Source organism: Gavia stellata, chromosome 15 (genome assembly GCF_030936135.1).
Source record: "Gavia stellata isolate bGavSte3 chromosome 15, bGavSte3.hap2, whole genome shotgun sequence".
Taxonomy (NCBI): domain Eukaryota; kingdom Metazoa; phylum Chordata; class Aves; order Gaviiformes; family Gaviidae; genus Gavia; species Gavia stellata.
In genome coordinates, this window is record NC_082608.1 from 13,430,833 (window position 1) to 13,455,388 (window position 24,556).

The 24,556-nt window shown below is 38.0% G+C and overlaps 1 protein-coding gene across 1 annotated transcript in view; it reads right to left on the reverse strand.

The window, feature by feature from the left end:
- Positions 1-3,051: 3,051 nt before the first annotated feature.
- BEAN1 (brain expressed associated with NEDD4 1) overlaps positions 3,052-24,556 on the reverse strand; it is a 74,482-nt gene continuing 52,977 nt past the window's right edge. Inside the window, exons 5-7 of the mRNA XM_059825089.1 lie at positions 20,300-20,509; positions 17,587-17,728; positions 3,052-3,697 (exon numbers count right to left, since the gene is read on the reverse strand). Of these exons, the coding sequence (XP_059681072.1) occupies positions 3,349-3,697; positions 17,587-17,728; positions 20,300-20,509 (701 nt within the window). The 3' untranslated portion in view covers positions 3,052-3,348. The remainder of the gene's footprint in view (positions 3,698-17,586; positions 17,729-20,299; positions 20,510-24,556) is intronic.

The window sequence follows — 24,556 nt, forward strand, 5'->3', positions numbered from 1 at the left end:
AAAGCACACAAGCTATATCGAATACATGTACGCTCTTTACTAAAATTTTTGTGTAAAGATCAGTATACTAAAAATCGAAGCAAAAGAGATGACTACAGAAATACAGTATTGTTATCACATAGCAAGAAACAGCATGTCCAAACAATTTCTTTCTGATAATAAATGAAAGGCCTATGTTAAGTCTGTTTTGGGACTGGCATTAAAATTGTGCAAGAGTTTAGGATAACATCTGATAGCAGGATATGAATTTCTTAAGAGGAGCATCAGGAGACACTCTGTCAACTCTGCTGAGATTTATCTGGGATCTTAAACATTCTCCATGAAATGAAAACATGTTGTTATTGCATCATTACAAGAAATCTCAACACTCTTCCAGTAGTAGCAGTGGAAGCTGTTAGAGCAGCTTCAGAGCTATAAACTTATCTTTCTAGTATTGCCTGTTTGCAGAGGTATATAGGTTGGATTTATAAGCTTTTTTCCCCGCAACTTTGTTGGATATCACCTCATTAAAAATATTAACAAGAGTAAAAAATTCTAAACCACTCTTGCAAGTGATCGTGGTAAAGTAGCACTGAAGGTAGCATACTCTACTTTTAATTCACAGTTTGTTTTTTTGAAGGTATTTGTTTATAATGTGTGACATAATCTATTAAGTGGTAACTTAGAAAAATGCTACAGTATGGAAGCGTATGTTTTGGTTAGCTTCCATATCCGTATAACAAGGTGTGATTTGATTATGTTGATGGATGAGTCCCTCATTGTGAACTCTGTGTAGTGTGATAACTAGATGACTTTACTTTGTAAAGCGGTATACCACAAGAGGGAGTAGACAGCTATTTGTAAGTAAGGTTGCTACATACAATCCAGATCTCAATGCTAAGGATACGTAACTGTTATCAAATGAAGAAAGACTTTGATTAGTTTTTTTTATGATCTTAGTAATGCATTTCTATCATGAGGCAAAATACAAATCTCCCATTTTCATCGGAGGCCTACTTAAATTAGTTTATTCTGTAAACCACAGATAGAAAGTTAGTGGAAGGTCATGAAATCCTTGTCAGGTTAAAAGCCAACCAGGTTGAAAGGATTTCCAAAATGCACAGAAACTATAAGCATCTGTAACAGAGTAGAGGCTTGCCTGCCAGATGTGAAAAGCCCTCTGTGCTTGTCTTCAGAAGAACCTTCAGGTTTGCCATGTTACAGGTAAAAGAGAGACTCACTTTCAGAAAAAAAAATAAAAACCACATTTGCCTTCTAATATTTGTTCATTAGATTTCCCTCTCTACCTCCCCAATAGCAGCCCTGAAGTAAGCAGGTCTGGTCCCAGTGCCTTACTCTGTTCTAGGCAGGCCTCCAAGAGCTGCAGGAAGATGCAGCTATGAAAGCATGTCCTATTCTGCATAAATAAACCTCTGTGCTTTCCTTCACTTTTTATTTTCCTGCCAATAAAAATGACTGGTACATTTCTATGTTGGTTTTCATTTCTGGCCCCTAATAGATGGTGTAGTGTTTTGCTTCTCTTATTGCAGGATACTTTGCATACCATAAAACTGTGTACACTAGTACTTTACACAGAGGAGTAGTTCTGTCTGTTAAAAATACAAACGTGAAATATAGCCTACATTCTGGCAATGCCTGCCGGCAGTTTTGCAATGCAAAATTGTGAATTTTTGTTGTTTTGGGTATAGTATACTGAGAATATTGAAAATCTTGCTGAACTGGAAAAGAATTCTGTTATTTTAGCAAAATGCATATTTACTCTTATCTACTTAGCAAAAAATGCATACTTACCTTATCTCATCATATGCATATGACTCAGTAATGGTATAATTTATACAGCAGTAAGAACCATATAATTACTTCCCATCTAAGTATTAATTATAATTGTGTCAGTCTTTGGAGTGTTGAATGATAATTACAGTTGAAAATTATTTAGTATTTACAGAAAATCTAAGTGCAATTTTAATAATTTGGATGATGCTTCCTTTTAAACACAATTATATATTTACTATACTCATTTTTACATATCCTTCAGTGGGGGTAGTAAACTGAAGTCCATTTTATCAGTGTAAAATTTATTTTTTCTTTCAGTGAAAATACCTCTTAAGAGATTTTGTGGAGATGAGCCTCTGATAACTGTGCTAACTAATACTGGTTGGTTGAAGATATAGTTTAGTCCTTATGTAGAGATAGGCTGCTTGTGTACCATGCAAGATTAAACTCTTATGTCTGCAGTTTACCTCTGCTGGTCCTGCTAGTGTGCATCTCCAATTTGTAAGCAGTTCTCAAATGAATGTGTGAGAAGTCCAGGTCTATGAACAAAGGCTAGATTTGGAGGTAACAAAATTTCAGTGGAAAGGATCATACCTAATAAGAGCTTTCTGCACAAAGTGAGGTTCTCTGTTACTGTGCATGCCAAGTCCAGCATGTGTTACTTGCATCGCGCTAATGCAATTACTAGAGGTCAAGGTCCTTTGTAACACTACAGGCTCCTTACTGAAGAAAGAGACCAGTTAGTGCCTGAAAATGCAGTCATGCATGGGAGTTGCAAGGAAGCATCTTCTGGGATTCCAGACACTGCCCTTCCCTTGGCTATAGCAAGTCCCCATGAAGGTCATGCAGCTCCCAGGCCTGCACACAGCTGTACTACAGCTTCCACAGGTAAAGCCAGTTGGTGTTTGGGGACCCATTGCCACCTCTCCATTACTTGCTGCTGCTTTCTTTTGAGGAAGACTTACAGCAGGCTTTGCAATGGTCTGGAAAGCCTGGTGCTGGCCAGGCTTTCCAAAGGAAAAACGTGACTATCAAAATACTGTTCTCCTTTTTCTTTTGCTCCTATATGGTACTGATAGTCATGTTTTGCAGGCAGTGTTCTGTCTCTGTCTACTGAAATACATATTTAGACAAAGAATTATTTAAAAATGCTTTGTTGCCAAGACACTGAATGAAATGTACTAGTGACACCTACAAAGACAACAAAATGCTCTTCTTTTTCCTTCTGCTCTAAAACATGCAAAGTATCATAAAATCAACCAGTAGGCTTGACTGGATAACATGTATCTACATTAAGAGTGGCTGATCTCAATGTGTTTTGAAATGCTTCAAAAAGGTCAGATGCACTGCTTGTCACTGCTGCTCTTTTATGCTGTGTGATGTCATGGAACACTTTGAAGCACAAAGAGGGAAGTTTAGGTAAACTTTCAAAATTCACTGTAAAAAATAAAATCCCATTGCATCTCTGTTTAAAGATATAAAATAGGTAAGACTTTCAGAGGTTTTATTCTTCCATTTAAATGTTTTTGTCAGTCTGAGTTCTTCAGAAGAATTGAAGGAAAAAGCCACTTTTACTCACATGATTTGGTTCAGAAGGGTCTGATAGTCAGTGGAAGAATTTTTCAGTACTTCCATTGGAACAAGTGGGATGGGGATATTCTGTTCACACACCACTGTCTCGTACAGGGGAGCAGCCTCCAGGGTGAGAGATGACAAAGAGATGGATGAAATGGGCTGCTGCAAGTCCTGCAGCCTGACTGCATAATTTGCAGCCTGTCCTGTAGTCCCAGATGCTGCTTCCTCTTCCAGGCTAATGTTTATAGATATTTCATTTCTTTGACAAGGGTCTGTAAGAGAATATGGGGGGGGATCATCTGTGGGTATATATATTTGTGTTGCTCCTGGCCCCACACATTCATCGTAGCTGAAAGAAAAAAAAGAATTTTTCATTAGATGCCTGTGAAAAATGCCATAGTATATTATTTTCGGCATAGCAGGGGCAGGTAAAGTGAGAAGAAAAGGATCGTCTGGTGTTTTGTTCCTCAGCCCACATCCTTGCTTACCCTGCCACGTGAGACACTCAAGAGCATAATATTTAAAAGCATATCCAAATACCTGAAGATAATCCCAGAGGTCTCAGTGAAAGTTCAGACCCCATCCTCCTGCATGAAAGTAACATCTGTGGCAGCACCGTTCAGCTGAGGTGCATGGGGATAAGCCCAGCTCTTCAGAGCTACTTATGCAGGAGTAGGAGGAATAACACTGCAGGCTCACACATACTGGTGCACGTGGCACCAGTCTTTGTAAATGCAACACAAGCAGGGGTTCATTCCTGCTCTCAACTGCTTATAAGTAGCTAACTTAGGAAATGGCTGGGGAAGAAGGAAGTGGTGTTGCCATTTGAGTTATGAAATAAGGTGTAGAGAGCTTTAGATGGAGTCTAAAGTAGAGTATCACATCAAATGCTGTCTTTCTGACTCACAGGTCTCTGGTGCTCAGCCAGCAGGTACATGCGGTGGGTTGTCTGGGTTGCAGATCTGTGCTGGCAGGGGCAGCAGGATTTCTTGCTGAGGTGCAGAGCTGTGATGAATAATCTTGACAGACTCATGCTGGTCATTCTGAGACTCAGCAGACTACCTGTCATGTTCTTCCCAAAAAGGAGGAATGCAAGACAGACTGATCTGTGGGGTTTCCGTGAGGAGCCAGCTCAGGTCTATCCAGGCTTCATAGTTCTGTCTGTGCCACCAAGCTAGAGCCAGGGAAAACTACCTCCTCACTCCACTACCATGCTGAGTGCTTGCTGTCCCAGTGTGAATGCAGACAGGCACCTTACATTGGAGCTTGGACTGCACAGCTTAGGGAGGCCCACAAGGGGTAAATAACGAGCTTGGACAGACCAGTGGGTCTTTGTGCTTGTGTCTTCCCATGTTCTGTGTTACAGGAAGGGGATGGGAACAGATAGAGTGGACATGAGTAGGCTCCATGCGTTTGTGCTGTGCTGCGCTGACACTGCCCAGCCCTCTGAGCCTAAGGGCTCTGCAGACATTGCACTGTGGCCCCAAGGAAAACTGAACCAGAACTCGTGAATCTGGTCTGTTATCTCAGTGGTCCACTGGCTGGCTATCCTAAAATCACCTGATTGCCCACAAACTAAAGCTGACTCCACTTCTGCTATCAAACCAGCCCAGGTCTAGTGGTCTGAAGGAAGGTCCTGTTTTCCTGGCTCACTCGCTGCAGGCAAAAGTGAGGAAGAGTCATAGCACCATGATCTTAAATATTGGACCTGTTTTGTTTATGGCTGCCTTGTTGAACTGTTTCAGGATCATTTTAAATCCAATTCTGAAGGAGGGAATGTTTCCTGTAAAAAAACCAAAACCTTCACCTACTCAGTTACCCTGAAAAATAATTCTGCTGGAGACAGACAAATTAAGAACCCATTTCCTCAACCACACTAATTGCAGAGCTATTAAGGTCTAGGATATTTCCTGAAACTTAGTATATTTAGTATATTTCTTCCCAGTAGACTGCAGGCAGTCATTCTGCCCCCTGTAGCTGCATTACTGCCAGGCTAAACCCAAGCTAATAAACCCTATTTGTCGATCGTAAGTGGTTTGCAGCAGGGCAACTTGCATTGGTTAGTGAGCTCAAATCTACTGCAATCAACCACGGAGGCCCTGCCTTAGAAAGGCTTGGTTCTGCTGTATTCATTCATACCTTTCCCTTAGATTGCTCCTGATGATTTTGATGGTATTGTTCCTAAGCTGGGTGATGGAAGTGGTTTTTGGGGAAGGGAAGGGTGAGAAAGTGAAATCTTAGTACTAGGTTACTAAATAACTCAAATATCCACAGGTGTTTTTATTTTTACCTCCCTTTTATCTTATTTTTATGTTCACAAGGACAATGGTTTTAAATTCAGACTAGAAAATTTCGATTTCCCCATCAGAAAGTATGGTATTTAAAAACAAAACTCTGTTCTGAAGATCTTGAATAGGGCTGCTAGATACTTCAGAAACAAGTACCAGCACATAGGAAGTCAAATTGTTTTTGTATAGCATGTGGAAAAGATTTCAGTCCAGCCTCTACTAAGCCCACTGAAGCTTTCAAGCATACCTGATATTCTTTTAAAAGATCTTAGATCTCAGTCAGAGATCAAGGACTTGATGTCCTCAACTCTTCATGAACTGAGAGAGAGTAAAGGAAGAGCTACTCTTTGCAGGATTACTTACTATGAGCTGCATCTTTACTTAATTTACATTTTGCTGACCCAAAGCCCAGTGAATTTATTTAAAATCTTTCCACAGATTTTGACTGACTTAATCAGGCTAATGAGGAGCACCTACTGGTTCATGTTACCATAGTAAAAGACTACCAGTTTTGAAAAGCCTACAGTAATGTGAGTTTCAAGGTAGAAAATTTTGAATCCTTTTGCTGAGACACAAAAGGGAAGAAGCTTCTCTGTCTCCTGATTCTGGGCCCAGGCCCAGAGCAAGGGAAATCTGCCACAGACCTAAAGGAGAAATGGGCACAGTATGAACTTTCTACTTACTGTTATTATCTGATCATCTGCATTTCTTTCCCTTGGATTTAATTTAATATCTTTCATGGACTGTAGTGCAGCTCTGTAGAACTAAAATGCTCGGTGGGATAAATAGCAAAATGATCTTTTGTGAAGGAGACTTTTAAGCATCAAGACAAATGGGTAGCAAATTATGGTATTCTAGACCTGGAAATTTAGTGTTTAGTTCCAGATATCAATATACTAGTATTAGGGCACTTTTTCTTCATGTATATGATGGATAAAAAATAATTATATCTTTTTCTCCAAACTCCAATGCAAGTAATGATCCCCCTCTCATTTTTGGCAATTAAGCTCACATTTTAAAAATCGAATAGGTAAGGAACACATGCCAGATTTTCAGTTAAGTAACTTTTTGGCACCTTCACAACTATCTACAGATCATTATGGCCAACGAGGCAACTACAAATCATTCAAATAGCTTTTTTTCTAAAAAAACTTATTGTATTTCATTAGCAATTTGTGATCTTGAGACTCAGTTTCCCATATTCTCTTCTAAGCATGGTATCTTTGCTTGTAATGCTGACACTGCAAACAGTTACTCCTATGATACTAGTAGTGGAGGCTACAGCTAAGGTTCCTAGCATTTTCTGTTGAGGGTAGAAAGGAGATGAATTAAGGTCATACAAGCAACTTTTTCACTTTGTATTTTTTCCCCTAGCTTCTGAGTATTTTTGGTTTTTTTGGGTTGGTTTTTTTTTTGGTTGGTTGGTTCCCCCCCCTTCTGTTTTAACAGCCTCAGTAATTTGGTTGTGCTTTTGGAGTGTTGTTATAGAGGTATTCCTGTAGTATAATAATGAATTATCAACACTACAAGCATGAATTTTATTTTGCAGGCAGGAAAGCACAGTTTCTCCTTCAAAGAGACCATAATATATAAACTTGTGCATCTAGTATTTACCAGATCTTCTTTATTAGAGGATTCTAAGCAAGTATTATATGAAGTAATACACAGTTTGACAGCACCCACTGTCCACATATGTTGGTGGTTAGTAAATAATTCCTCAAAAGACTTAAAGGATTATCTATAAAAAAAATTGTAATAGCAATCACTTCTTGCAGTTGATTACTGTGTATTGATGTGAGTAATACTGGACTAAATTCTTACAGTTGTCTTAAAGTAAAGCTTCATGTTTGAGAAGAGGCAAATGGAGTCTTGCATTTTACTGCAATGAGGTGTTTATCATAAACTAAGTGGTGTTGCTAAGTTGCCCCGCAGTGTGAGGTCTGCACCTTTGACAGAGCTTTTAGGTTTCTTTCTTTTTGCTTGCAAACAGCACAGACTAGAACAGAATGAAGGAGCTGCTTTCTCATCAGCTAGTATGGAGACCTTGATACCAGAGGGGCCAAGAGGTACTATGCAAGATGGTTACCACTAAAAAGAACCAGTGCATCCATAACAATCAGTAATGATGATTCCTACTATTAAAATTACACTGTTACATGCAAGTTACTTAAGTATGGTAACTAATGCTGTTGCTTTTATCTGACAAGGTGGCAGCTGTAAAGCTCAGTGATGTGTAAAGCTGTGGCAACATGAGCCAATGTCCATGTCATTGAAAGGAAGTGTCCCCTGGCCTGTTGCATATGCTGATTGTGTTCCCTGCACTACTTCCTCTAAACCACGATCGCCAATCTGGAGCTAAATAGGCAAAAAGGTTGTGTGCATGGGTTTTTTGTGTGTGTAGGGTTTTTTTTTTGAGGTTTTTGTTGATTTGTTTTGGTTGGGTTTTTTGTATGCGTGTGTTTTCTGGGCTGGATTTCTACCGATTTAGCTACCTAACTTGGAAGCTCACAGAGTAGTCAGATGGGCATCAAGGCAGCACAAGGGAAGTAGGAGTTTAAGAGATGGAGGAAGTGGGGTAGGTCTTAGACCACAGCTCACAGGCAGAACTTCTTAGCCATATCGTAAAAGTGCAACCTCAGTAACTGCTAAGGGAATGATACCTACATGTATATGTGTGTGTGTATATATATATATATGTATGTTTTGCAACTGAAAATGCAGGAGTATGGAGCTTGCATTACTTAAGTGGAGAAACAAAAATACATGCTAGTCTCTTGCAAAAAATACAATTATAGTTATGTTTTATCTGAGATTCAGTTCTGTGAAGTTACTGTACATATAAAAAGTAGCTGATGCTTGAAGTTGAGTACAGCAGTCACAGGAAAATCCTTTTAGATGAGAAAGCAAATGCTTTTGAAAAGTATTATGTTACCATAACTTAATAATGGACCACAGAAACTCATTACACTGCATCTTATAAAAATCATGCATCTCTTTTTCAGCCCTGAAAAAAAATCGTTGGTTACAGTACTTGTGGTGAATTCACTTTAATCCATTTTTTTTTTTAAATTGTATTATCTTAAGGTTCAGTGTATCTTACAGGCAGTCATGAGAAGGAAGGGGTTACTGACCATGAAATGTGCTGTTGTGTACAATTTTTTTTTTTGGCCTTGTTTCTTGTCAGAATAACTTCATTGTCGTTGTAGACTATGCTATTGAGTTTTTAGGGGATAGTTATACTAGGAAGGGCAAGGAGGGCTGATGTCTGTTAACATCATCTTACTGCGTGTAAATGTGATCTGAAAGAGAAGAATCTTGCTTACAAAACACAGCAGCTCTGCAAGCTGACCTTCTTAACTCAGAATGTTGGGGGGGGGTAAATAACTTCATGAATTTGTCAGGTCTCATGGCAATAAGTATTAGGATAGGTTTGTTGCTAAGGAAACCCAAAAGAGCTTATTTCACTAGCTGTCATTCATAAATTATGACCTACCCTCTGGGGAAAGAAAAAGGTTCTACTTACAGAATTTTTTAAGATGCAAACAATAGCTAGTGGAAAAAAAAGGCAAGTCTGGGGAATGAAGAACTCTTCTTTGTGAAATAGATGTCTTTTTGTTTACTTCATTCATTTGTTATGTTATGACTCTACTAAAACTGGTCCTGTTGCATTGTTTCCATTTTGCCTATTGCCTTCTTCTAATAACGGTGAACAGAATCACTAAATCTGGAAAATACATGTGCTGACAGGTTTAAGCTATGATGAAAACAACAAAAAGTATGTTCATATGATATTGTTACCTAATAAAGAAAAGCTGAATTTAGAATATACTGTAACTCTCTAAAAGGAGGATCAAAGGAAAAAAATGATGATATGTTTGATGACCATGTAAGTAGATCAGCTGTTGATGCTATCGCTGATTGTGCAATCTACTAATAGCTGGGGTTTGTAGGACAGCAGCTTGGAAATCTGTCAGTGTTTCCTTTGAGGTGTTTTTTTCTTAGAATACATATATTCTTTCGTGATGTGTAACGACCATGAGGAAATGTATCATTTTTGACAGAACTGCTCTTATAGTGACATATGTCATGAGACACGATATTTTTCTAGGTTTATTTTTGATACTGACTGTTTCTATTGGAGATACTAGGTGCATTTACTAACTATATTTTGACTTTCTTTTGCATGCTTTGTCAGTGATTTATTAAGCATTAGTTTTAACATTTTCATGTAATAGCAATCCATTCTATATTACTGATTGTCTCAGTCAGGCACTTAGTTTAATTCTTGAACAATGACTTTGAATGAAGAGCCAAAACATCCTTCTTTATTAAAAAAGAAACACCCCGAACTGTTAGGGTCTAGTAATTAGGAGAATGATAGTGCAAGAATAAGCAAATGTAGTTAAGTGGCACCACCTCCTATGCAGTTTCAGTCCCTCTAGTTATTGTCTTAGTATGAAATCAAAATCCATCTGTCTCTGGGCCTGGATAATATTACATGAGAATTTTTTACTATGAATGAGCCAATGTACCATAAAATCACTGGAGTATTTTCTGGGAATGTTTTGTCACATAGGTTTGAAATGTGGCTATTTAAACAAGGGGGAGACTCCTCTGGAGGAAGCTCTCTCTTATTAGCTGTAGAGTGACACTGATCTCCTAAATTAATTGACTTTTAAGCTCCCAGAGGTGTGGTAAATGCAGCTCCAAGGTGCGTGCCTGATCTTGGACTAGGTAACCATGAACAAGTAACACTTATTTTCTATTTTAATGTTTTTAAATCGTAAAAAATGTAACCCAAGATATTGTTCAAGCAAAGATCTAAGGCTTAAATAACTTAATCCTTGAAGAGACAGGAAACCTGGAATTCTTTTTTTTTTTCTGCCTTTTTTTCTATTCTTAGTTATTTCTGGAGTTTCCCATTCCCCCAAACTACAATGGGACTATTTGTGTTAATAAGCACTAGAAGTCTGGATCTTTATTCTGCACTATGTGTCAAGATAATCTTGAGGAAGTTGTGACTCTTGATGAATAAATATTCCAGATGAAAAATGAAATTAAATGTGAACAGTGTTTTCATAAGAACATATACCAGATAGCATTTGAAACTGATATAATACAGTTTCAACATAATTGTGCAGCTTTAAATAATTAAAATAAATGTTTTAAATAAAACAAGTTATTCTATAATGAAGATTTTATGGCACATTTCAGCCTGTCATTAATTTTACATATAAGAAGAACCACTTGATCATAAGCATTGTTTAGTCACTGGATTTTTTGTAACCATTATACAGTAAATGACAGTGAAGCTATGGGCACTGGTTGAGTAGTAATAATCAGTTAAGACAAATTTGTTTCAAAATAATCTCTTGTAGCCTCCCATGCCATGGGAACATGGTTCTAAACAACAATACCAATTTTTGCATGTCAGCAGGAATGCTTAGGACCTGCTAATATTTGAGGAAGTTTGCTATGTGGCATGTTTTAGCATCATATTCCTGGAAAGGGCTTTGCTTTAATTATTCTAGGAATTAATTCTGAGCAGGTGAAGGAAATATTAGCTGCAGTATGCAACAGAAAGTCTAACTACTGGGAAATTAGAGAAAACTATTCTTTTTGTTTTTTCAGTACTGTTATCAGTGACTTAACAGCCTTAAGTTGTGCTTGTTCCACATGGCACAATACATTTCTGGTTAGAAATGCTTGGTGCCTCTCTTTCATCAGTTTTTTCTGCTTTCACTGCTGCAGGGTAGTTTTTTCTATGTGGCAACAGTTTGCACTTGTAGAGTGAAACTGGGACAGGTGTAGAGAAAGGCTGGTCAGATGATACAGTGTCCCAACAGATATTTCTGATGACAGAAAGCTAAGAGAACTTTGTGCCTTAGCCTTACAGCATGCAGGCTGAGGTGTGAGAAGATTTTTTTTTTTTTTTGACTACAAATACAAGAAGCAAGTAAAGAGACAGGCACGGGTATTTAAGAGGAATGGAAATCCCACAAAAAGAAACTATCATAAAATGGCTGTAAACAAGTTTAAACTGGAAATAAGAAGGTTGCCATAATAAATAGGAGTTAGGTCTGTCCTTAGGTATTCTGGAATAAGTATAATAGGGACAAAAGATCCTTGCAAACTCTGTTATGGAATAGGCAAATTTCTATTAAAAATTATTACTTGCAGTAGCAGGGGTGGGACTGGGTAACTGCAGAAGATTCTTTCAAGCTTATGGTCCTCTGACTGAAATGGCTTCCTGAAGAATGATCTGTTAGTAGAAAATAGCAAGATGAAGGCAGCTTGGGAAAAAACCTGTCCATAGAGCAGATATAACTTGATGGTGCTGCCACTAGTGTGGATGCATTGACATCAGCTGAGAACCTCACTAGGGCAGGGCTCTGTTTAGAGATATACCAGAGACATCTGAAATACTAGTCTAGGTATGCCTGTTGGGATCTCACTTGCAAACTCTGACCTATCAAGGGTTGGCTTAATGTTGGGCACTGAGGCGATCTCCCTGTGCTCACTTGATGGGCTGTGAAATGTGGATGTCATGTAAAAATCCCTTCACAGCAGAGAGCAACTAACTAATCAAAAAGCAATTAACTTGTTTCTATACATAATATTAATTAGGAATAGCAAGAGGACGTGAAGGGAGGGGCTTTTGAGTGTCTAGTTGCTCAGAATTTGGAGTTGAAAGAATTGAGAATTTTATCTCATGTCATGATTTCCAGTGGATTTAGAACTGTCATATTTCCAATCGTATTTTTTACTTTACTGACTGAAAATCTCAATGAGGGTTTTAAAGCAAGATCTGAACTTAACCACAAATGTCCAGCTCCTGCTTTGCCAACTGTCATTGTAATGTGCCAAAAGCTACTTTACCTTGCATGCCTCCAGGAAAAGTGGCCTTGGCAAAGGAATACAGCACAACGTAGCAAGTTTCTATGTTAGTTTCCTGTAAGCCTCATTCTGTCTTGGAAGAAAATCTAGGAAGCTGGTTCAAGCCCTCTTTCCTCTGATATGACTAACTTGCTTCCTCAGAAGTGGAGGATGGAAAAGAATGTCTTAGAAAAGAAAGTAGCTTAAGTAGTTTGGTTTTTTTAGTTTTCATATTTAGAGGGAAATTAGGGTCTGTCTTTAAGATATGAGCATTTTCTTTTGCCACTTTAAAGTAATTTTTAAATTGATTTGCCTATTTAAACAATGCAGACTGAACATGGGTATTAAGAGTACTGGTATTTCTTAAGCCTAAACAAGACAATTTTCTCTGAATTGAGCCTATATGATGATCAGATGAGGTAGAGTGAGCACACTTAAACAAGCAAAAAAACCTTCAATATGTTCTAATGTGAATACTAGGATAATGGGTGACTAACAGGTTTTTATCATAGCGTGCCCTGCAGGACACATTTCAATGTGAAATACAGAGGACTTTTGTGGCTTCCATTAAAACTATTCCTGAAGCTAAATCCCTCCATCTCACTGAAGAGTCATTCCTCAATGATGTTCTGTATTAGACAGTTATGAGTCACAGATAAAAAAGGTGATAACCTTGGTTGCCTAAAGCTCTGTACATACCATTAATATCCAATCACTAAGGAGTGAAAAAGCACTTAGTCGAGTGGGGTGAAATGCATTTCCTCTGGCTAAAAGGTGAAAAGTTGATAAAATTCCTTTCATGCAGGGAACCTCAAATCTCCTCATTGTCAGGATTTTAGAGACTCTTAATAAAGAAAATGCAATTGTTTTTAATTTACTTGGTCCTTGATTGGTACTGTACTTCAAGCCATTTAAAACATTTAAGCTCAAATTATTTTTAAACAGCTTTCTTATTACGTATATATAAAAAGATAATTAGGAAAGCTCACTATAACTGTGAGTGTTACAATGGACTCTGGGCATAGTGAACATGAGCATGAGCTTGTGATTTCTATCTATAAAGGTATTATCTACACAGTGTCAACAGCATGTGTTTGGGATATGTAAAATGACAACTACAGCAGTCTTGATCAAACTCCAGAAGACTTTTTTGATTAAAGGTCTGCTGCCTGCCATATAATTCCAAATAATGCTCTTGATTATTTTTTTTCTTTCATTCTTCTTAGAAGTTTAAAGATACTAAAAATTCGATTAGATGATTTTACTCATACCATCACAGTGAATGTTGAGCAAATTGGCAAATACTGGATTTACAGGCTTTCTGGTATTTCTTTCAAAGTCGTATTTTCTATGGTGATAGTTAAGCTGTGGCAGGGAGATTGTTCTTATATTTTTGTCCTGGTTGAATTTGTGGTTTAGACTTGTTGCTGCATCACCTGGATCGTCTTTCTCAGAAGACTGAAGTTTCTTAGAAACAAATACTTTGCCATCTCTGGTAACACAGACTATGAAACATTAAATTAACTTCCAGCACTGCTACAAGTATCTGTATGTGTTAGAAATAGGCTCTAAAATACAAACCCCTAATGTCTTGAAACTGTTTGGTTCATATCCACTGTATATTGTTTTTATATTTCCCTTCTACACCTCATGTAAAATCAATCTGACAGATGCTAACACAGATCTGTGATTCATTAGAGAGTCATTAATTATCCTAAAGGGATGTTTATAGATAGCAGCACTGTGCATTTTGGGCTGTCAAGACAAATTGACGAAACGGCTTCTCTGTAACTACCCTGCAACTATGGCAGGCTAATGACAAAACTGAGTGCATGGTATTCCTCTAAATCTAATGTAAGAAAGTGGTTAGTGGAAGCGTCTATGGTGATAATCAAATTGAGCCTCAAATGAAATCTGTGATTTTGATATCAAAGCAATTAAATTATTAATATCCCAAGGCATTTTTCATAAATTAATTTACCAATTAAAGTTTTTATATAAATGGTATTTTGTATTGGACTTTCAATTGGAGAGTCGAGAGTGTGTAGTCCTGAACAGTTAGCTCTCCCTCAGCCATAGAAATGGGTATTCTAAACTCTGTTTGTTTCATCATCCTTCCCATAAAATTCCTTTTCCACTCATTTCACGGTTTAAAGCCCAGCTGTAAAATCTAGTGAAAACATTCTAGACTGATTATAATCGCTCCCTTGGCCAAATAGAGGTGTCATGCTTTCTACTGAAATAATTTCAGAAAGTATGGTTTTAGCAAAAATGGTACGTTCAAGAATACTCAGCTCCGCAGCACCTAGTATGCAGTGATGTAATGCTGTTGCCTCTTGCAGGCTGTATTAGAACAATGTGGTTAAATGAAGCTAATGCCTTGGTGTCTGCTTGTGGCAGCAGGACAATAGTTTTCACTCACTGAATTCTTTCACTTCAAATATGTGTTGAGATTCATTTGCCAATGCAGTTGCTTTCCTTGCTGCTCTTAATTTCTGTTCTGTTTATGCTATAGTTGTGTTATTAGCTTTTGGGCATGCTAGTTTAGCTTTAAATTACACCTTGCACTGCATGAATTAGAAGGAGGAATTGCATTCATTTAGCCAATGCTACATTTCGGTAAACCTACTCTTCAAAACATTATCGTATGTAACAAGATTGATCCCAGTGAGTTAATATTTTGAATGCACAAGGTCAAGCATGTCTTGTTTATGCTTCAAGGCCATGTCTGACAGTTTTCCTGCTGTTAGCACCCATCAGTCCAAATAATCTCCATGCTCTACTAATTAGAAGAAATACACTTTAGTGTTATACCATGGAGGAGAGTGTAAAGGTAGCTATTCAGAAATTTTTCAGGGTCTTACATAATGCAGTGTATTCATACAATGCTTCTCAACCAGTGCTTTTCTGAATAGAAAGTTACAATGGACTATACAATGTATTAATAGTAAGTTTAAATGTCTCTCTACGTAGCTTTGCTTTCAGCCATCTGCTAAGCTCTACTTTTCCTGAAGTTTTCTCCAAGTTGTGTTGCTAAGATATAAAACTTAAGAAGATTTTGATGATCTGCCAAAGCTACTTTTTCCAAAATATTTAAATATAGTAGCAGTGAGAAAACAGCAAAACCATTAACAATAATCTTTATTTTTGACCTGTGATGCAGAACTGCAATTAATGGGATAAGCAGTGTTTCCTTGTGTATGCAGAGTCAGATCTGGGGCCCCTCGGGGACACAGTCCACTCAGCCCAGGAGGGAATCTTGAGGAGGCAGTGATTGGACACCTTTATGTCTCTCTCATCCTAGTATCGTTGTCCCAGAATAGTTTCTTAGAACAAGGTAGGACTCAACATAGCTAACTAGCTGGAGAATTCACAGGAAAGCACAGATCATCTAGTGCTATCCTGTATCACTCATGTATCTCCTTCCAAACAGAGAACTCCGTAGAGGTGGAAAATCCTTCTTTGGGCCTGTTTCAAACTGGAAATGGAAGCAACCTTTGGTGTAATCTTAGGAAACATGTCAGCTAAAGAAATATGTTCTCAGAGCTTGTTCACAGGAGTCCCATCTTGTTCTCAGAAATCTGGCTAACTGCCCACTCAAGCTGTTGCTTGGGTGTCAGCTGGCTGGCTTTTATTAGTAAAGAGTTGTGGGTGTGGGTCCAAAAAACAGTTTAAATTTTTAAATGGATTTATATGAAGTTCTACAAATTTAGATGCCAGGCTTAGAATAATTTTTCACATGTCAGCTTTCTGCTAAAATATTCACACCATCTCTAAAAGCCCATTTATTCTATAGTATGACTTTGTAATACATAAAGGGTTGCTTGTAGAACATGCATAGAATAGAAAAAGCAAAGACCTATATATTGTATGTTCATACTACTGACTTGCTCTATATTGCATATGTATACAAGCAGTCAGAAAAGGCCTGGTCTTATGAGTATATTGGTTTAACTCAAAACAGTCTGCTTAAAAGGAAGAAAAGAAAAAAAAAAAAGAGAAGGGGGGCATGGCTGTTCAACCATTATTTGTGGTTTGTAAGACACAGCACTACAGAAAGCCTGAAGTCATGTTCTGTTTAAAATTATTTCTGTTGGCTCATTGGAGGGAGTAACTGAATTCCTTCATTTATTAACCTCAAGGTGCATGAGGCACACAGAGGAGAGATAGATGGCCTAAAGTGCAACTCTTGTCACTTGTCATGGCTGTTCTTGTATCCTGTGAATGCAAGCGCACTAATGCGGAAGGAGCGGCTATATAATTTCTGGAAAAACTGTTTTTGGAAAGAGCCTCTTCTAGCGGTTACCTCCCCAGGCAATTAGAACTGCCTGATATTTGAAGGATGCTCTTCTCCAAAGATCCTACTACAATCCAGGCAACTATGGCTCTCCAGACCAGGTTTGGGTTAAACAGCTAAAATGGTAGTTGTCCTCCTTCACAGATTACTGATACGAGATGAACAATCCCAAACAATTTTCTCCCTATCCTAAATTAGGAGGTTAAGTACAATTACTAGGTATGTCAGAAAGGTATGTTTTCTTCAGTGCTGCTTTCTGATAGAATACCGGGGTTAAGAAAGCTGAGAAGTGAATTGCTGAACAATATGGAAACGTTTAAAGGTTTCTTGCATGTCTCCTTTTTTTTTTTCTTTTCCCCCTTTCATTTTTTCTGTTTAATCTGATCTGAACAGTCTCAAGGTCAGTAATAAATGTAACCTGAAAGTTCTTGAAAAAAGTATGTATTTTTCTCCTGGAAGTGAAACTTTGACTTGTGAAATAATTTCTTTCAAAGAAAGATGTTCATAAGGAATTTTACTTGTGTGTTTCATTAATATGCCATCAATATGATGAATTTTAATGTGAATATTAGTAAATGAGAAGGCTTTATTTAATAAAGATATATTCTGCTAAGGAAAACTTGAACTTATACTCAAAATAAACAAAGTCTGTCTGTATTTAGAGTTTGTGTGACCTGCATTTTTGTAGTTGGTATAGGTCTAGCAGTTTTATTTTCTCCTTTAACAGGCTTTGCAAGTGCAGGACTGTAACACTCAGAATCTTAGAAAAGTGCTTACCGTGGAGGTGAATCAGGATACATGACGTTGACTTGAGAAAGTGTATCCAGATAGGAACCAAAATCAAAAGCTGGGGGAAACTCCTCCATGCAGGTGGATCTCAGCTCTCCAAAAGAGCCACCATAAGAGAAGCCATCTGGAGCTGGAAAACAAGCAATTAATACTTGTTGCTCTTTTCCTCCATGGTGGGTTCTCTGAGACAATATCACTGCCATAAAACAGAAAATAAAACCTATCTGAGGCAGAGGAATTACTGGTATTCTGGAACAACTGGGTTTCACAGGATATTTCTATTCCTTTGAGACCAAGGTAGCATCACCTGTAGATGAACTGTGGCGTTTCGGGCTATGGCACAGGGACTATATATTTAGTGCTGCCCTGCAAGATGCGAGTGTCTAAAGCTTTTCATGTGCCTGAAAGGTTGAAAAGGAGTGTTGGTTCTGCTGCATGCAGCTTCAAACATTAGCAGGATTGCTGAAATTCCCAGGAGTTGCATACATTGAAACTTTGCCAATTCTGTGAAGGTTTTTAAAAGGAGGCTTAGGTGTTTGATTGTAGGCATGTTGTGTCTTGAGAAAATGCTGTTCTCAGTAAAAACACTCACAAAAAGGGGAAAAGCTGAAAAATAGTAGAGAAAATCATCTTCCTTCCTGCTCCAAGGCTTTCTTAATGCTTTCATGCAAGTGCTTCACAGCTCCTTAAATACCAGTAAATTAGTGCTATTTTCTGTCTTAGAGGATAGTTAGCTAATGCTCAACAGTTCTGGGGTAAATTTCCCTAAGATTGTCCCAAGTTGTGGAAATGCAGCCATCTTCTTCCTTCCCGCTGAGCCCCACAATTGTCTTCCAAATGAAGTGATCCCTCCTTTTAACTCGATGCATTAAAATAGTACCTGGAGAGAAGGGCCAGCTTCTAAAGTGACATCAAAGTAGTGTCTCTCTCAACAGAAGGTAAAGGGCAGGACTTACTTGAACTGCCTGTTCCTCCTTCTGGCAATTTTCACCTCTTCCAATTTATTCTCGAGGAATTTACCAGGACTAATCCAGTCTATCATGCACTGTGCTTTCCTTTTGCTCGATAAGTGAAGGAAGCCAACTTCACAGTGACTCCTGCTGCTCCCATGCTGGCCAGTGGAAGCATGCTGAGATATTAGGATGGTGTGTGCTAATGTAAAATTTTCACTTGGGTAGACTGGCACAATTTAGTTTAAGATTAATCTTTTGAATTTCTCTGAAAATATCACCATTCTTTTCTTTTTCCATTTCTCTAGCATTGTTATTTCTAATAAGCAGTTTGGAAATTGTTCTTTATGTTTTTGCCTGGCTTCAGGGTTTTTAAAGGCGCTGAAATTAACATAGCTGTAGATTCAAACGTAGTGATTGAGTCTTAATGGTCAGTATTTTATCATGCCAAAATACTGCTGTTCATGGGTAAACCAGTAACTCCAATTTGGTTTTAACTATTTAATCCCAAAGTTAGCTGCTGAAAAGTAGGAAAAATAGTTGTTACAATAATAGTAGATATTAGGTTTCTCAATTTTTTTTCCTTTTTCCCCTCCCAAAACATAGATATTATTCACTTATCTGGATATATGTTTCTGGAAAAGCCAAAAATAATTATTCCTGGCTCCAGGTAGACAAACCATTCCTAGAAAATGTGTTTCTTTTAGACATGAAAATTTCTGGTACAAATAATTAAATGAAGTCCAACTGACTTCAGTGGATACTTGATTTATCTCAGTGAAATCAAGATTTGAGCCAATACATTTTTATGTGGCTCACTATCTTTTCTATATAAAGAAAAAAACTCAACAATATGCAAAGAACTGTACTCTCGTAACAAACTGCAGATATAGGAGCCTAAACATAGATGACATAATTGTTGATGCTCAACTCAATTAATTAATTGATTTACCATTTGAATTATTACTAGCTGAAGACTTACAAAGTAACTTTTTCTAACTGCTTTTTCCTTAAATATAGAAATAATCAGATTCTATCTCTTCCTTGACAAAGTGGCTTTTTGCTTCTGCTCAGCAACCCCAAAACTGGCAAAAATATAATTCTACAATTAACTCCTTCATATTCCCAAATCCTTTTAAAGTATGGAGGTTTTTTGGGGGTAGGGGGATAGGGATTGGCACTTTTTTGATAGCAAACCAGTCTCTTTAATGATGATGACAATTGTAATGACATTGATGTCATCAATGACATCATTAATGATGATGACAGTTGTAATGACATTTTGATGCCCTGTTGTTCTGTTTATATCCAGTTATTAACTTTTGCGGTCAGAAAAGAAGTAATTGCCTAGTCGTTGTAGGTTGGTGCACACTACAGAAGTGAAAACACTCCTGGCTTTCCAACAGATAGAAAATACATTATATGCTATACCAAGGCTATAATAGGGTATGAAAATAAACTATCAGGAGTCTAGTGATGGAGAAGAAATCTTATACTGTATCAAAATAAGCTGTTTAAGAAAGGCTGTTGGCATTGGCCTTGTTTATGTTAACCATTAACTATGGAGCTTGTACTATGTGAATTCAGTGCTAGCACAAAGATGCTATTAAACTACAAAGCTGCCTGTGACCTACTTATCCTATTTTTTAATTTTTTTTATCCCTTGCACAGCAGCCAGATGCCTTTTGTTGCCCGTAGCAGCAGATTATTAATAAAGTTAAGCATTATCTTGCTATAAGTAGCTATCTTACCATAAACAGCATCTCTCCTCAGATGTGGGTGTCTTAACCGTCCGTCCTTTCGCAGACTACCAACAATGATTGTAACACAGGATAGAAATAGCACAAGTCCGATCACTACTCCAGCCACCAGAAGGGGTGAAACAAGTAAACTGGTATCGTTTCCGTTTTCACCGTAGCTGGGGAATTCACTGGTTGGGCTGCTCTGGTTCAAGTGAACTTCTGTACAGCAGAGAGAGAAAGAAGGTGTCAGTTGTGAAAAGAGACATTTACGAAGTCTGGTTATACAGATGCCAAAACTAAGGGCTTTCAAAGCCCTAAGAGACAGCCTGAGACAGATCCATTGTATGAATTCATGCTCTTATGGACAACCTATTTATTAGACCGATTTCTGGAACTGTTAGTAACTGACTGTGGGGGAGTCATTCAGCAATCGTTTCCTTGTTACTGGGGAATATCCTGCTGGAGTCCGTGAAGTATGTTGCATAATTTTGATTGCTTATTCCTGGAAAGATTCTTTGTATCATGAATTGATTGATGCTGAAAGAACTTCCGTGCACAAGGAGGAATGTGAAAACTCAAAAATTTGGGCTCCAAGTGGAACAGAAAAATTGTGCGTTGTTACTAGGTGTGAAAAGACTCCAAGGTTTTGCAGAGAAAGTTTTGGGCAAGAGTGAAACAGAGGAGTATGCTTTTGTAGCATAGGGCATGCTTCAGTTTGTGGGATGAGTCAGCATCCCAAGAAGCTGATTTGGAGCAGAGGGGGGGGAAAAGACTCATTCAGAGCAGGATTCTTAGTGAGGCACTTGATTTTCATCAAAGACATGGCTTTTTATTAGGCAGAGGCTCAGACAATACGGTGGCCTGCTTGGCCTTAACATCTAATAAATTGTTGAAATAGAAAACCATCACAATGAGCACTTAAAATTTACTCATTAAAAACCTCAAGTAAATAAACTTAATTTATTGCCCTTTGGGCTCCCCTGTATGTTTAAACAGTAATCCAAGGATGGTGCCAAACCTGTGCTTTAGTCCAGGCTTTCCTAGTGTTCAAACTGGCTACATGCCTTGCAGAGTGGTTAGGTTTGGTGCAGTCATTCTCATTTCATCCTCCCTAGTTTGGCCTGATACTGTGTAAGGAAGGAGCTGTGTGGGCAGGCAGACCTCACCATAAAACAGTGTGTAAGTATTGTGGTGCAGCAGGTACACCCTGTGCTTCACCAGCCGACCGCAGACTGAACTGAGCTCTATCTGGCTTGTGCACCTTTGTTCCAGGCAAGCAGTTCTACACAGCAACATTACTACTCTTACTCTCTTGTATGTGGCAAAAACTATAACTGCTTTCCTCTGTTAATAATAAAATATCTCTAGATGTATTATGTGAGTTCAATAATAAATCTGCTTAAGGGAGAAAAATGGAAAATGCAAGACTATCCCAAACTATGAAAAGTCAGAATAACTCCAGTAATTTATTCCCAAGTCAAATCTCATTTTGAGACAAGCTAAAGAGAGAGTATCAAGTTAAACAGTAAGTTTCCTCTAGCGAATCAACCGGTGACATACAATTATCCATGTGAAATAATTGCCCATAGATGTATTTATGGGGGATTGTACTGCTAATGGAGGGGAGGTAAATGTTAGAAATGATGGGGAAAAAAGGATTCAGGATTTTGGCAGATAAAACGCCTGCTTAAGTAAAAGGCTCCATATGTTTATTTGTGGACAAAAGTTTGGGCATGCAGTAAAGGTAATCAAATTTGGGCCTAGGTCTTAAAAACAAGTTGCAATAAGCACCCATTTTCCTATCCTTAATCCACAGCTTTTTTTAAAAAAAAAAACCCACCCACAAACAAACACACACCCCCAAATTAAAAAGAAATCTCCCATTAGCTGCTCAGGATCAGACTATATTGAGCAAACCAGAACTTTATTGATGCAAGAAATTATTGGAGATGCAGATATACCAAGACTAGCATTCAAATATGGCATGGATATATTTTTGTATCTGGCTATATGCCAGTTGAACAGATAAATAATTTGTTTCCCACAGAAACTAAGGCTAATAAAATTTTACTCTTTTGAATGTTCTGTAAAGTGAATGTGTGCTTTTGGAAGTGCAAGTGCTTTTTACGTGGATAGATGTCAGCAGAACGTTTTCAGCAATGTTTTCCCCACTCTTTTCCTTTGGGATATACCACTTAGTGTCTTGCAGTCACAATAAGCTTAAAAAGAAGATGATGGCTTCAAGCCAGTGTATATTATTATTGGCTAATGCTTGACATTGAGAGAACTGACTAGAAATATTAAAAAACTGTGAAATTAGCATGTAGTAGGGTTTTTGTTAATTTTTTAGAAGCACTTGACTATTGGCTGGGAATCTTTATAAGCAATTAAGATAGACAGTCAAGAAATGTGCTGAGCATTTTATGCCAAAAGAGAAAACTGAATTTTCTGAAAATTAAACTAATTCTGTAGCATTAAATCAAAAGGGTATGGAAAACTGTCCTACTTAATACTTCTAGCACAGAGAGTTTTCAGGTATGGGATATGTTTGAGGGGTTGATTTCACTGTTTTTATGGCCCTTGCACTAGAACTAAACTTCCTCAAAGTTTACAAAATTCTATTAGTGTTTCTCATTTGTACACTTTTTTTAACTGTTTCTGTTGGTAATGTGTCCAACAAGTGTGTACTCCTGCTGGCTTTCCATAGCTTTGTTTATTCAGATTTTTGCAAATTCTGTCTTTGAAAGATGCAAATATCACAGCAGTGCCAGTTAATTTAAATCACTGTTACAGGGAATTGACACGTGAACTGAAAGTACGGGGGGGATAATTTATTGGTAATTTTGGCTGACTTGCAAAGATAAAAGGGAAGAATCAACTTTGTTGCCATCATGATGAGAACGTGAGTCTGGGGTGTGAGGTTGTTCCATGCACTATCGGGCTTGTGGTCTTCAAATTGAAGTCAAACAGTACCGAAACTGGAGTTGGTGATAAACTTCCTGTCAAGTTCAGTGGGAAAGAAAAGAGGCCGCAGTGAGTGCTTTTGGATCTTTTGAAACTTGGACAGCTTATAAATGATCCTCTTAACAGGAAGGGACTGTCTAAAGAAGAGAAGAGTAGATAGAACAGCAATAGCAGAGTGCTGACTTTTTTTTCTGAGGTAAGTTGACAGAAGGAAAGCACTACATATAAATGAAAATCACTTTTCTCCATACTGAAATAGTTGTGGGGTTTTTGTTTTTTCTTGGTGTGTTTTTTGTTTTGAAGGCACATCAGCTCTAGTGAAGTCGCAGTGGGTTTCTTTGTTCCCTTTAAAAACCAGAGATGATTTTAAGGCTGGATCTTACTAAGATAACCAAATCTTTTCCTCTGGTTTAAAATTTATCATCTTAATGAAGATGATAATTCATGGTATCACTGGTGGAGAAGATAAGACATGGAGTGGTTTTGTTTCCCAGACTGAAATGTGCAAGAACAGCTCATGAAGAAGTGCTGATGTGTGGTACTGGAAGGATTTTGTGTGCAGAATCATATACCTCTACATCCCTGGCAGCCTCAGTTAAGCCTCGCTTGAGGACAGGATGGGCTTAGTGATTACTTGCTGAACTAGAGCTGAAGCACACTAACAGAACAATGTTGTATTACATGTATGTCCTGTGTTAGTACAAGTTGTTTGAGGTTGATGATCTAGCACCTCCTATTACCTTTAAATATGCTATATTAACAACGTGTACAGGACTGGAAATTAGGAGGAAGCTCAGTATAGAATAGTGCATAGTAGGCTTTGATTTTTAAATAATCACAACAAAGTGTCTCAAATACCGAAGCAATTTAAAGCATGTTTCTGATATTCTTATTTTATTAGTCCCTGGTTGGGACAGTGTTGGAATATGCAGTCTTTTTATCAAGGGGAGGAGACTGACAGATGGTAAGAAGGAGTTGAGAGATCCCAGTGAGGCACACAGATAAGCTAAATTAGTGGCTTTGAAGATTTTGTTGTTTCTGCCTCTATGAACAGTTCCTGTTCAAAGATGATTTAGTCTGGCCAAGAGTGACCAATTGGATTCTGCACTTGCTGCTGTACTGTGAAATAAGCCTCTGGCTGCAGCTGCTACCAGGCTGCTATCACACTGCTTATTTCTGTAGCTCCCAGGCAGGAGTTCACAAAATCACAGAATCACTAAGGTTGGAAAAGACCTGTAAGATCATCAAGTCCAACCATCAACCAACAAACACCACCATGCCCACTAAACCATGTCCCGCAAT